The sequence below is a fragment of the Geotrypetes seraphini genome, chromosome 2 (genome assembly GCF_902459505.1).
Source record: "Geotrypetes seraphini chromosome 2, aGeoSer1.1, whole genome shotgun sequence".
Taxonomy (NCBI): domain Eukaryota; kingdom Metazoa; phylum Chordata; class Amphibia; order Gymnophiona; family Dermophiidae; genus Geotrypetes; species Geotrypetes seraphini.
This window is the reverse complement of record NC_047085.1, coordinates 509,069,512-509,083,431: the sequence shown is the minus strand read 5'-3', so window position 1 is coordinate 509,083,431 and position 13,920 is coordinate 509,069,512. Positions and strand designations below refer to the sequence as shown.

The 13,920-nt window shown below is 47.1% G+C and overlaps 1 protein-coding gene across 2 annotated transcripts in view; it reads left to right on the top strand.

The window, feature by feature from the left end:
- The first annotated feature begins 483 nt into the window (after positions 1-483).
- LOC117354610 (oocyte zinc finger protein XlCOF6-like) overlaps positions 484-13,920 on the top strand; it is a 33,941-nt gene continuing 20,504 nt past the window's right edge. The window contains exons 1-2 of one of the 2 annotated variants that reach the window (XM_033932406.1): positions 484-656; positions 1,057-1,183. In XM_033932406.1, coding sequence (XP_033788297.1) covers positions 633-656; positions 1,057-1,183 — 151 coding nt within the window. In that variant the 5' untranslated portion in view covers positions 484-632. The remainder of the gene's footprint in view (positions 657-1,056; positions 1,184-13,920) is intronic. The other variant, XM_033932405.1, reaches the window with a different exon arrangement.

Sequence of the window (13,920 nt, the reverse complement as noted above, 5' to 3'; positions counted from 1 at the left end):
TCAAGTCTCTAAGTTTTGTGGCTGCCCAAAGTGACCTTTCAATTCAAGATTCTCTTGAGTAACTATATTGCATTCATTCCATACACAGTGATTGTGGGGGTGGGGTTGGCTGAATTACACAATTCTGAGTGTATGTGAATCTTTTTTCATATTAGACTCTTTTCATCACCACTGTGGTCTAAATTCCCAGAAGAGTCTCTTTCTCCTGCTTTTAGTCAGAGCTGACAGGCTGGTAGACTCTTTCTCTCCACAGTAGGTTGAAAACACTTCCGGGGTTGGTTCTGATGAACTGTGAAGAAGTGAAACGATCTGGAGTTACAGGATTGTAGGAGGAGCTGAGAGTGACGCCTTCTTTTCTCCTCTCCCCCAATCAGGGCTAGAGGGTGGACCCTTCTATGACTCTCCCCGCCCAGGGACCATTCTGACCAATCAGCACTGAAAGCGATTGGAGACCGTGAGTCACTCAGTGAGAAGATCCGCCTCTCCGTTGTGACGTCATCGGTCTGTGCCAAATAGGCAATCTCTTGTTTCCGCTTTCTTTGTTTCATAAACCGGAAATCTCCAGCTCTAAATCTCCGTTTCTGCCCTTCTCTCCCTGCACGAGGCCAGAAAAAGAGCCTCCAGTCAGGAAAATGCCTACAAGAGCTTCTGGGCAGGTAGGAGACTGGCCCTAACATCCTGCCCCTGCTGCACTTTTCTCATCTGGGATCCTAAGCAGTCCTGGGGCTGGACACTGGCACTTTGGGCCTCTTGTCTAGTTGCTCTGCTCCTTTTCTGGGACACAAATCTCTCTTCAAATAAATATCACCCTACTCTGAGCCTGTGTTAATATGTGACACTGAATTATATACTCACAAAAATATGTTCTTCTGCTCTGCTGAGCCCCAGTCCTGGGGGGATCTGAAATGTAACCCCATTATGGGACAGTGTCTTCTGCAATTCTAAATTATATGCATTCTGCAAACTTTTCCCTACCCCAATGGGCACCAGCATTGGGAGATCTGGTGGTCTGTGCAATGCTGAAGATTCTGAGTGTGTTTCTGCTTTGTATTTCAGATGCCTGTAAAGTTCGAGGACATTGCTGTCTCTTTCTCCCAGGAGGAGTGGGAGTATTTAAATGACGAGCAGAAGGAGCTCTACAGGGAGGTGATGAAGGAGAATTATCAGACCCTGATCTCACTGGGTAAGGGATCATATTGTATTTTTTTTTAAAATCAGTAATAAGACATCATTATAAATCCAAAAAGCAAATGTAGAAAGATGAAAAAAATCACATAGCAAAAAACTTTATATTAATGCTCAAAAATAATATTATGTAGAAGCACCAGCACACTCAGTCGATCACAACCGTGAAAAGATAGACAGCAATTGACAGTCTCCATAGAAATAGATGGCAGATAAGGGCCACGGCCCATCCAGTCTGCCCACCCTAATGACCCTCCCCTGCCTTTACCCTGCGAATAGATCCCACGTGTCGATCCCATTTGGCCTTAAAATCAGGCACGCTGCTGGCCTCAATCACCTGAAGTGGAAGACCATTCCAGCGATCAACCACCCTTTCGGTGAAAAAGAATTTCCTGGTGTCACCGCGCAGTTTCCCGCCTCTGATTTTCCACGGATGTCTTCTTGTTGCCGTGGAACCCTTGAAAAAGAAGATATCCTCCTCTGCATCGATGCGGCCCGTGAGATACTTGAACGTCTCGATCATGTCTCCCCTCTCTCTGCGCTCGAGCGAGTATAGCTGTAATTTATCTAACCGTTCTTCGTACGGGAGATCCTTCAGTCCCGAGATCATCCGGGTGGCCATTCTCTGGACCGATTCCAGCCTCAGCACATCCTTACGGTAATGCGGCCTCCAGAATTGCACACAGTATTCCAGGTGGGGTCTCACCATGGATCTATACAAAGGCATAATGACCTCAGGCTTATGGCTGACGAAACCCCTGTGTATGCAACCTATGATTTGTCTTGCCTTGGATGAAGCTTGCTCCACTTGATTGGCAGCCTTCATGTCCTCACTGATGATCACCCCTAAGTCTCGTTCTGCTACCGTTCTTGTTAGGATTTCGCCATTAAGGGTATAAGTCCTACATGGATTTTGGGTATCCAGGTGCATAACTTTGCATTTTTTGGCATTGAAGCTGAGCTGCCATGTCTTAGACCAGTTCTCTAGTAAGAGTAGATCGTGTATCATATTGTCAGGCATTGAATTTTTATCCATTGTGCTTTTGCCCACTACATTGCATAGTTTGGCGTCATCGGCGAATAATGTTATCTTACCTCGGAGCCCTTCTGCCAAGTCCCTTATAAAGATATTGAATAGTTTCGGGCCCAAGACCGAGCCCTGGGGCACTCCGCTGATCACCTCCGTCATTTCAGAGGGGGTGCCGTTCACCATTACCCTTTGAACCCTACCTCTAAGCCAGTTCCCAACCCACTTCGTCAATGTGTCGCCCAATCCTATGGCACTCATCTTGCTTAGCAACCTGCGATGAGGTACGCTATCAAATGCTTTGCTAAACTCCAGGTATACGATGTCTAGGGACTCTCCAACATCTCCCTTCATAAATTGGCACCTGTCGATCACAGGTGCTTAAACTACATAAATAATGGAAATACTTTCAATCCCAGCTTTATCCATATTCTTAGATAATAGTATGGTAATCTTTTTTTTTTTTTTCTGTTTTGCCTTTCTGAATCTTAAAGACAGTGATTCATAATTTAAACTTGATTCTTGGGATTATAGGCAGCCAGTGTATTTATTTGATTAATTTTCTATCCCATTCTCCCCAAAGAGCTTGGAACGGATTACAGGTTGACATACATAAAATATACACAGGAGGATTGCGAAGACCTGCAACAGGACATAAACACGCTCGAGAAATGGGCCACGATATGGTAAATGAAGTTTAACGTGGATAAGTGTAAGGTAATGTATGTTGGTAACAAAAATCTTGTACACAAATACAGGATGTCTCGTGCAGTACTTGGAGAAAACTCCCAGGAAAGAGACTTGGGAGTACTGGTCGACAAATCGATGAAGCTGTCCGCGCAATGTGTGGCGGCGGCGGCGAAAAGGGCGAACAGAATGCTAGGAATAATTAAGAAGAGGATCACGAACAGATCAGAGAAGGTTATCATGCCGCTGTACCGAGCCATGGTACGGCCCCACCTGGAATATTGCATCCAGCACTGTTCGCTGTACTTGAAGAAAGACATGGTATTACTCGAATGGGTCCAGAGAAAAGCGACTAAAATGGTTAAAGGGCTGGAGGAGTTGTCATACAGTGAGAGATTAGAGAAACTGGGTCTCTTCTCCCTTGAAAAGAGGAGACTGAGAGTGGACATGATAGAAACATTCAAGATAATGAAGTGAATAGACTTAGTAAATAAAGACAGATTGTTAACCCTCTCTAAGGTGGGGAGAACGAGAGGGCACTCTCTAAAGTTAAAAGGGGATAGATTCCGTACAACCGTAAGGAAGTTATTTTTCACCCAGAGAGTGGTGGAAAACTGGAACGCTCTTCCGGAGGCTGTCGGGGAAAACACCCTCCAGGGTTTCAAGACAAAGTTAGACAAATTCCTACTCGATCAGACGTACGCAGGTAAGGCTAGACTCAGGGCTCAGGTCCTTGACCTAGGGGCTGCCACGGGAACGGACTGTTGGCACGATGGACCACTGGTCTGATCCAGCAGTGGCAATTCTTATGTTCTTACACACAATAAAGTGGAAAACAAAAATTGTACTGCCAACTTCATAGAAGCACAATAGAAAATATATTATACAGTTCACAGGTTTTACATGTTTTTTTGATACAGTTTTTATGCTAATTCGATGCATACTAGGGCTTGTGGTAGACTAGTCCGTTTGGCTGGCTTGCCCAGGAAGTTTAGCACATATACAACTAAGACACAATTCCATATAATGAGAATTTGTATTTGTTAATGTTTGCCTCACACAAAATAGAATGAATTTGGCTTACCGCAGCCACCAGTCTATTTTCTCAAGGCCTGCCTTCTCCGTCTATCTAGGGAAAACTTGAGAGTTCCTCTTTCTCCCTCGGGGACCTCTAGAATGGACCCAGTATGGGTAGAAATACCTACCTCTCTCCTGTGAGTCCCGCCCATGTGATTCAACACTGGGCTCCATAGCTGATTGCATTTGATTAACATCTCCTGCTCTCCAGGGGTATAATATTTGCATGGGGAGGGAAAACCCCTTAATTTGTTACAGGAATCTAATACTAATATACATAATTTGTAGTTTACAAGATAAATTTCACATAGTTACAATGCAAGATTTATCAATATAAGTTTTTATCCTAACGTGACACATATCGAGGATCTGGTGCCTTGATCCATTAATATTTCTTTGTAATCTATCGGCCTTAGGTGATGGAGTTAGGTGAAGTGGTATGGTTTTATTGATTTTCTAAAGCTGAAGACTCCTTCAAGGGATCTGATCTGTGGGGGCAGTTGATTCCAGTGGCTTGGTATGAAGTGGGAGTAGGAATGTTGTTTGGCAGTTTGCAGTTGTAGGGAATGACCAGGGGGTATTTTGAGGCGAATTTCATCCTGTGAGTGGAGGGACCTGTTCGGCACATACGAAGGAAGCTTAATTGTTGTGTAGCCCGGGTTTTGAACACTAGCATTAGTCCTTTGAAGACACAGCGTTTGGCTACGGGCAGCCAATGAGCCAACGATAGAGCCTGGGTGACAGGGTCATGGGCAAGGACGTTTTTTAGAAGTCTGATTGACGCATTTTGTACATGCTGTAGACATCATATATTCGCTGCGGGACCATTGAATAGGGCGTTGCAGTAGTCTATGCAGGAAAGGACTAAGGTAGTTGTGTGAAGTCAGACTCAGAAAAGTAATTCCTTATTTTTCGGAGCGGACATAGGTAATAAAATGAGGATATGGTTGGAAAGCGACAGGTTGGAGACAAGGAGTATTCCTTGGCTGCGTGCATGGTCCTTCGCATTTATGGTAATTGAGTCCCAGTGTAGTGAGAGATGGATGTGGTTGCAGTGCTCTTTGCAGATCCAAAGGAGTTCTGTTTTGGAGGTATTTAATTGTAGGCATTTAATTGTAATTTGTTTTCAGACATCCTGTTTTTGATTTCCGAGAGGCTTTTTAGGAGTTTTGTGATCTGGGCATCACAAGGTTCTCCTAGCAGTAGGTATAGTTTCATATAGTAGGGTTGTAGGTGTTCTGATTTCCATAGTTTGTATATGAGTCTTACTGTTGCATTTTGGACTAGTTGTAGATGCAATAGCAGTGTTTTAGAGCAAAGAACTAGTGTTAAGTTACAGTAGTCTAGTCAGGATAGGATTAGGGATTGCACTAAGATTCGGAAAGCCTCTGTTTCAAAGTATTTTCTAATGGATCTTAGCTTTCTCATCATAAGGAAAGATTGTTTTAGTATTGATTGTACATGGCTCTTCATGGATAGGTGGCTATCAATTTCTACTTCTAGGATTCAGGATGGTGACCTTAAATATAGATCCACACAAGGTTAATCATACAAAGATTAGGTGACTAAATGAAGGAAAGAATCTCAGAATTGCCACTCCAAGGATCATAGTAATATTATCCATATAGGAAATTGTGGCATGGGTATCTTTCATCGATCCAAAACCTTCATATATTACAATGACTATTATCCTAGGACAAGCAGGCATGATATTCTCACATGTGGGTGACGTCATCTACGGAGCCCCGATGCTCCACTAGAGGGCGCATCCCCTCTTCGTGATCTCCAGTTCGTTTTTTTCCGCGGAGCCTAGAAGTCGTGTATTTTTAGGCTCTGCCCCAAGTGCCTTCTAGCACCGCGTTTTTTCTTATTTTTCTTATTTTTAGAGTTTAAAGTCGCTATGTGCCTCTTTTTTCCTGCTCATCTTCGTTTTGAGGCAACCCGGAGGCTTCTGGGTTGTCGTGACCATGTGGGCCGCGGCCGGTTTCATTTTCTATGTCCCGGCCTTTGACCGGTTTCAAAAAGTGCTCTCGGTGCGAGCGGCTTCTCTCCATTACAGACCCGCATCGCCGGTGCACCCTCTGCCTAGAGGCCGATCATCCAACCGATTCCTGCCCCCAGTGCGCTACTTTCCAGAACCGGGCCCTCCGTCGAAGAAAAGCCCGCATGGCGGATCTTTTCGTCGCCGACCAGCCCTCTACCTCGGCCTCGAGCTCGGCCCCGTCCTTGACCTCGGCCTCGGGTACCTTGGCACCACCTCGAGAATCGACCCTGAAGTCCTCGGGCACGCAGAAGTCCTCGGCTCCGGGTAAGTCCCCTCTTCCTTCATCAGGTTCCGCTACGGCGAAGAAGCCAGCCTCGGGGACGCCGGCGGCACATGGTGGAAGTTCCATACCTACGGCCCCGACGAAGTCCTCCAAGTCCTCTCGACGTGCCTCTACCACCCGGGAATACTGAAAATCGAGGTTGCCCTCGGTGGAGTGCACAGTAGCATCGGACATGCCCTCGATGCTGTCCGTGCCCGTTTTTCAGGGCATGCTCCGGGCGATGATCTCGTCGGAGCTGTCCGCTGCGCTGGCCCACCTGTACCGGCCCCGAACTCGACCTCACGTGCGCCGGACCAGCCTGAGCCTCGCATTGAGCCCCCTCGGGGCAAGGTACGCCAATCTCGCCGCATCTCATCCTCTTCGGATTCCTCGCCGAGGCGATCGGGACGCTCTCCCCCCACGGACCGCCGCGGGGTAAAGCGTAGGTCTAACAGATCAAACCCTCGAGCCGCCGGACCTCCAAGAAGGCCCGAAGCTCACCTACTCCCCGAGGCCGCCCCCCGACTCTCCAACCCTCGGATTCTTCTGACTCCCCCTCAGTCCGGGGCTCCGGCCCGAGGTTCCAGGCTTTCGCCGAGGGAGTCCGGGTCCAGGTCTCCGACTCGACATCGGTCGGTGCCTCGCACTCCGGCGGCGGCCCCGAGGGGATCCTCGAGTCGACACAGGTCCTCGACCCCGGAACACTTTCGCAGTGTATCCCCGGTCTCGGAACGCGGGTCGGAGCGTGAGCCTCGCTACTCGAGGGAAGCTTCCCCGTCCTTTTCAGCCCGGCAGAGGTCTCGCTCACCGTCCCCTCACTGGGCTCCAGGAGCATCCCGCCCTTCCTTCACTCGATTTGTCCGACTCGAGGTATTCTAAGGAGTACTTGGTGGAACTGGATATGTCCTCTCCACCTAGAGAGTCCCTTCGCCTGCCACTGAACCCAGTGCTCCGGCAGGCATTTATCATGAATCTGGAGACTCCCTATATGGTGACGGCTGTCCCCTCCAAAATGGAGTCTAAATACCGGACAGTGCCCTGCCAGGGGTTTGAGCACCCACAGCTCTCCCACCAATTGCTGTTGGTGGAATCTTCCTTGAAAAAGGCTCACCCCTCCCGAGTCTCAGCCGCGGTCCCCCCGGGTAGGGAGGGTCGGACCCTCGACAAATTCGGCAGGAGACTATACCAGAACTTTATGATAGCCTCAAGGGTGCAAAATTACACCTTCACGTTTACGTCCTACCTGAAACACCTGATTGGACTTTTGGGAGCCTTTGAGACGGACTTGCCGGCCTCCCATCGAGGAGCGTTTGGCCTGCTCCTAGAGGATTTCTCCAACCTACGCCTTCATTTATTCCATGCGGGCTATGATGGCTTCGAGCTTTCCTCCAGGTTGGCAGCCTTCGCTGTGGCCATGCGTCGCCTGGCTTGGTTGCGCCTGGTCGACATGGACCCCAACTTACAAGACCGGTTGGCTAACCTCCCTTGTGTGGGCAAGAAACTTTTTGACGATACCATCAAAGCGACTACAAAACGCCTCTCTGAGCACGAGCGCTCGTTACTTCCTGGTACTGAAGAAGACGGGAGACCTGTGCCCAATTCTGGACTTGAGACGCCTGAACAAATTTCTGGTCCGGGAAAAGTTTCGGATGCTTTCCCTCCCGATTCTTTACCCTCTGATCGACGAGGGCGATTGGCTCTGCTCCCTCGATCTGAAGGAGGCCTACACACATGTTCCAGTGCATCCTGCTTACCGCAGGTTCCTGCGTTTTCAGGTGGGAGACCTTCATTTACAATACCGAGTCCTCCCCTTTGGCCTCGCCTCGTCACCTCGGGTCTTCACGAAGTGTCTCGTGATGGTCGCAGCTGCCTTGTGCTCTCAGGGTCTTCAGGTATTCCCCTACCTGGACGACTGGTTGATCAAAGCTCCGTCCAGGGAGGAGGTTATCTCAGCGACCCGTCAGACTATTATTTACCTTCAGGGTCTGGGGTTCGAGGTAAACTTTCCAAAATCCCAGCTGTGCCCCTCTCAGTCCTTACAGTTCATCGGGGCCGTGCTGGACACGGTTCGCCTCCGTTCCTTCCTTCCCCCTCCGCGTCTGGAGGCGTTAGTAAGTCTGAGTTGACGGATTTCGCTGCTGACCTCGGTCTCAGCACGGCAGATGATGACGCTTCTGGGCCACATGGCCTCTACCGTCCACGTCATACCCTTCGCCCGTCTCCATCTGCGGATTCCTCAATGGACACTGGCCTCTCAATGGCGTCAGGACCGGGACCCGATCAACCGTCCCGTGACAGTGACTCCTTCCTTGCATCGATCGCTCCACTGGTGGGCCGACTCTTCAAATCTTTCCAAAGGTTTGCTCTTTCTCGCCCCCCCACACAGCAAGGTACTCACCACGGACTCATCGGAGTACGCTTGGGGGGCTCATCTGGGTAGTCTACGCACTCAGGGGATGTGGTCAGCAGAGGACCGTCGCTGTCACATCAACGTGCTGGAACTTCGGGCCATCTATCTCGCCGCTGTGGCCTTTCAACATCTGCTCCACGACCGGGTGGTTCTCGTCCGTACCGACAACCAGGTGGCAGTGTACTATGTAAACAAGCAAGGCGGGACGGGGTCCTGGTCCCTCTGTCAGGAAGCTCTACGCCTCTGGAAGTGGGCGGTTTCCAACAACATCTTCCTTCGAGCGGTGTACATACAAGGAGAGCGGAATTGTCTGGCGGACAGACTCAGCCGCCTACTCCAGCCGCATGAGTGGTCTCTGCATTCTCAGGCCTTGCGACAGGTGTTCGACAGGTGGGGAACTCCTCAGATAGATCTGTTCGTTTCCCCCCTCAATCACAAACTGCCTCACTTCTGTTCCCGGATGTACTCCCCGGACCGTCTCGAGGCCGACGCCTTCCTCCTGGATTGGGAGGGAAGGTTTCTGTACGCGTTTCCGCCTTTTCCTCTGATTCTGCGGACGCTGGTCCATCTCAAATCGGTGCGAGCCACTCTGATCTTGATTGCTCCTCGGTGGCCGCGCCAGCCTTGGTTTTCCCTTCTACTTCAACTCAGTGTCAGGGATCCTCTGCTTCTGCCTCTGTTTCCCTCTCTGCTATCTCAGAGTCAGCGTTCACTGTTACATCCCAATCTTCAGTCTCTTCATCTGACTGCTTGGTTTCTTTCCCCGTGACTTCTCTTCCGGTGTCTCAGTCAGTCAGGGAGATATTGGAGGCTTCACGGAAGGCCTCGACTAGACTCTGCTATTCTCAGAAGTGGACTAGATTTTCATCCTGGTGCTCCTCTCATCGGCAGGACCCTGTGTCAGTCCCTGTGTCTTCGGTTCTGGACTATTTACTTCATTTGTCTCATTCTGGCCTGAAGACCAATTCCATTCGTGTACATCTTAGTGCGATCGCCGCCTTCCATCAGCCCCTCGATGGCAAGTCTCTCTCCCTTCATCCCTTAGTTTCCCGCTTCATGAAGGGTCTTTTGAATGTTCATCCTCCTCTCAATCCTCCCCCAGTGGTTTGGGATCTTAATGTGGTCCTGGCTCAACTTATGAAACCTCCGTTTGAGCCTCTGGATAAATGTCTTCTTAAGTTTCTCACGTGGAAGTTGATCTTCCTGCTTGCCCTCACATCAGCTCGGAGAGTGAGTGAACTGCAGGCTTTGGTGTCTGACCCACCTTTCACTGTATTCCATCACGACAAGGTGGTTCTCCGCACCCATCCTAAGTTTTTGCCCAAGGTGGTTTCTGATTTTCATCTCAATCAGACCATTGTCTTGCCTGTATTTTTTCCCAAAATCCGGGAGAGGTGGCGCTCCACACTCTGGACTGCAAGAGGGCGTTGGCTTTCTACCTCCAACGCACTCAGTCTCATCGGAAAGTACCACAATTGTTTTTGTCATTCGACCCCAATCGGTTGGGACACCCAGTTTCCAAGCGCACCTTGTCCAACTGGTTGGCTGCTTGTATTTCCTTTTGCTACGCTCAGGCTGGTCTCGCGCTGCACGGTCGAGTTACGGGGCATAAAGTCCGAGCGATGGCAGCTTCGGTAGCTTTCCTCAGGTCCATGCCCATTGAGGAAATCTGCAAGGCTGCCACGTGGTCTTCAGTTCATACTTTCACCTCCCACTACTGTCTGGACAAACTGTCCAGAAGCGATGGCCGTTTTGGCCAATCGGTTTTGCGTAATCTGTTTGCTTAATTTGCCAACTTCCCTCCACCCCTTTTTTCATTAACTTGGAGGTCACCCACATGTGAGAATATCATGCCTGCTTGTCCTGGGATAAAGCACAGTTACTTACCGTAACAGGTGTTATCCAGGGACAGCAGGCATATATTCTCACAACCCACCCGCCTCCCCGAGGTTGGCTTCTTTGCTGGATATGTGGGGATGCGCCCTCTAGTGGAGCATTAAGGCACGCATGCGTGGTGCAGCAGAGCAAACTTAAATCTTCAATCAAGTTTGCTTGAAAAACTGTCCGCATCGGGGCTCCATAGATGACGTCACCCACATGTGAGAATATATGCCTGCTGTCCCTGGATAACACCTGTTACGGTAAGTAACTGCTTTTTTGTCAATTTAATAAATTATTACTACTGTACTCAAAAGTTATTTAATACGTGATAGAAATTTTTTTCTTAGAAAAAATTTTTACTGACACCAATCAGCTTGTGCATTTTCCACCATAGAAAATGTTAGCGGTTCTATACACTCAATGCTATAGCTCAGTACTAGACATATATAGCAAAGACTCGATATGAAAAAATCAACATTTTGTCAAATATAGAATCACAACCAGCATCAATAGTTGTAAAGGTGAGCACTTAACTTTTGCTTCAACTTGCGTTAAACGGCTGCATAGAATCTGCTCCTATAGCCTCAATCAGTATCTGTCCGACGGGGACCCATTACATAGAAACATAGAAAGACGACGGCAGAAAAGGGCCACAGCCCATCAAGTCTGCCCACTCTATTGACCCACCCCATTGAGTGCTAGTGACCTAGTTCCTTAACTTGACCCTCGTAGGGATCCCACGTGGATGTCCCATTTATTCTTAAAATCGAGCACGCTGGTGGCCTTGATCACCTGCACCGGAAGTTTGTTCCAGTGATCTACCACCCTTTCCGTGAATAAATACTTCCTCGTGTCACCACTAAATTTCCCCCCTCTGAGTTTGAGGGGGGTGCCCCCTTGTGACCGAGGGTCCCTTGGGAAAGAATATATCGTTTTCCATCTCGACGCGACCAGTGACGTACTTAAATGTCTCAATCATGTCACCCCGTTCTCTGCGCTCCTCCAGGGTATAGAGCTGCAGTTTGCCCAGTCTTTCTTCGTATGAGAGCCACTAACAAGCGGCTTCCTCTGGGTTTACAAATCAGGCTACAACTGAAAATTTAAAAAAAATGTTAGGCAGTCATAATTCTAACAATTGAAGTAAAAAAGCTGTACTTTTAGCGTTAACACATCATACGCTATGACACAAAAGTGCAGTTGTAAAAATGGCGCTTATAATAGCATGAACGCTGACACATGTGCAGTAAAGTGAATGACGTGATCGTGTCTCATTGGTTTAAAAACTCCCTCACTAGTCTGGCAGTGGAACCATTATGTCGATGAAACAAACTGACAAATCCATAACTGTATTTAATCCATGCGGAAAACAAAAGGAATTGACGCCAAGATATCCACAGAGAAGAAAATCCAGAGAAAACCAAAAAAACTTTGTGAAGTGACGATGTTCCTAAATGGACTTTATTTGAGAGTCAAGTTCTAAGGTACACCAAAATCATCCACAATGGCCTTTCTATTGCAAACGCAAGAGTGTCTCACTTCCGGTTCACCATACTATTGTTTCCCACGTATTCACCTTAATAGGACCCCCAGGGACTCCTAAAGAAGACTTTTTGTCAAAACGCAGACCGTGTTGGGTCCTGTATCCCTAGCGGATTAGGTCCTTTAAGGCTTTTATGTGGATAACCTATTTTTATGTGGATGAATTTATTTTTATGTGGATGAAATTATTTTATGTGGATGATTTTGGTGTACCTTGGAACTTGACTCTTTCAAATAAAATCCATTTAGGAACATTGTCACTCCACAGACTTTTTTGCATGCTTTTCAGAAGGTAAATCCACCTTAGTTCTTTCTGTTTAAGTCTTTTTACCCTGTCCCCTCCGCTTAAAGATTTGGGTTCCTGGTCAATAGCAAGACATCAGAGATCCTGAAATTTATGTTGAAATAATGCACAATGTTCAACTATAACCTCTGAGCTACGATTCCGCTTCAGGTTTGACTTATGTTCACACATTCTGGTCTTCAGATCTCTCGTAGTCATGCCCACGTAAAGTAAATTACAGGGGCAAATGATATAAATGATAAAGGTGGATCTAAAATTTTTTAAAAATTCCGATCATATCTCTTGTTATTAGATGGATTCACGAAAACTTTAGTCTGCAACATGATCTGACAGCTGCATGAATGGCATTTAAAATGTCTCTTTACAATATCGCTCTTAGATGTTGTCTTTGATTCAATCATTGCAGGGCATATAATTTCTTTTAAATTAGAGTTACGAGAAAAAGATATTCTGAGTTTTTTCTTGTCAAAAACTGGGTGAAGATTCACAATTTCCCAGTTTCTGCTGATGGATTTGTACCACAGAATTACTTTTTGAACAGTATCGTAAAAACATGTTTCAACATTATCCTCAAACTCATTAGATCTGCGTTCATCCAAAAGATGTTTTCTATTGATGTATTTTGCGTGATGTCTCGCTCTTTCCATCACATGATTAGGGTCTCCTCTAGACAAAAGTTTTTTCGATTGAATTTTGAACTCGTCAATTTCTGAACAATTTCTTCTGTTCCTTACCATCTGAGAAAACTGCAAGCTCTCTTTGAGTTTCTTCGGATGGCAGCTGTCATATTTCAAAAGTGTGGTCTTATTAGTATTTTTTGTATAAACCTTTGTAACAAAGGTATTTTCAACTTGACTGATGTCCATATTTAAAAAATTCTGTAGGCCGCACCTTCAAAAACATATAAAAAGGATGGAGTTGGTCCAGAGGAAGGCTACTAAAATGGTATGTGATCTTCGTGATAAGGCATATGGGGACAGACTTAAAGATCTCAATCTGAATACTTTGGAGGAAAGCGGGAGAGGGGGAGATATAATAGAAACATATAACTATCTACGTAATATAAATGTGCATGAGACTTCTGTTAATGTTCTTCGTGCCCTCTCAGTGTTAACAACATCTTGGGTTACTGAGCAAATGCACCTCTAAGTCAAGACTTACATGTTCCAGATATCAATAATTGATCCTCTAAACCTCGCAGATGACATGCTCATATTTCTGGGTGATATGGTACGGAGCATTCTCAGGATTGTGGATCAACTTTGAGAAATTGGATGCTTTGGCGCTATCCCCTGGGTGTGTGGTCCAAGGTGATCCATCCTTTCCCATGTTATTCCCCGAAAGATTGGCTACGTGATTGGCTGGGCCATTGTATGCTAATTGCCACAGAATGATGTTAGAGGAAATATAAATGTTTAAACTCTAAAGCTGAAGATCAGGAGGTGCTAAAGGGTGCTCTTCTCTCCCTGGATACAAAAGAATGTTATATTTGACTTTTCTTGTT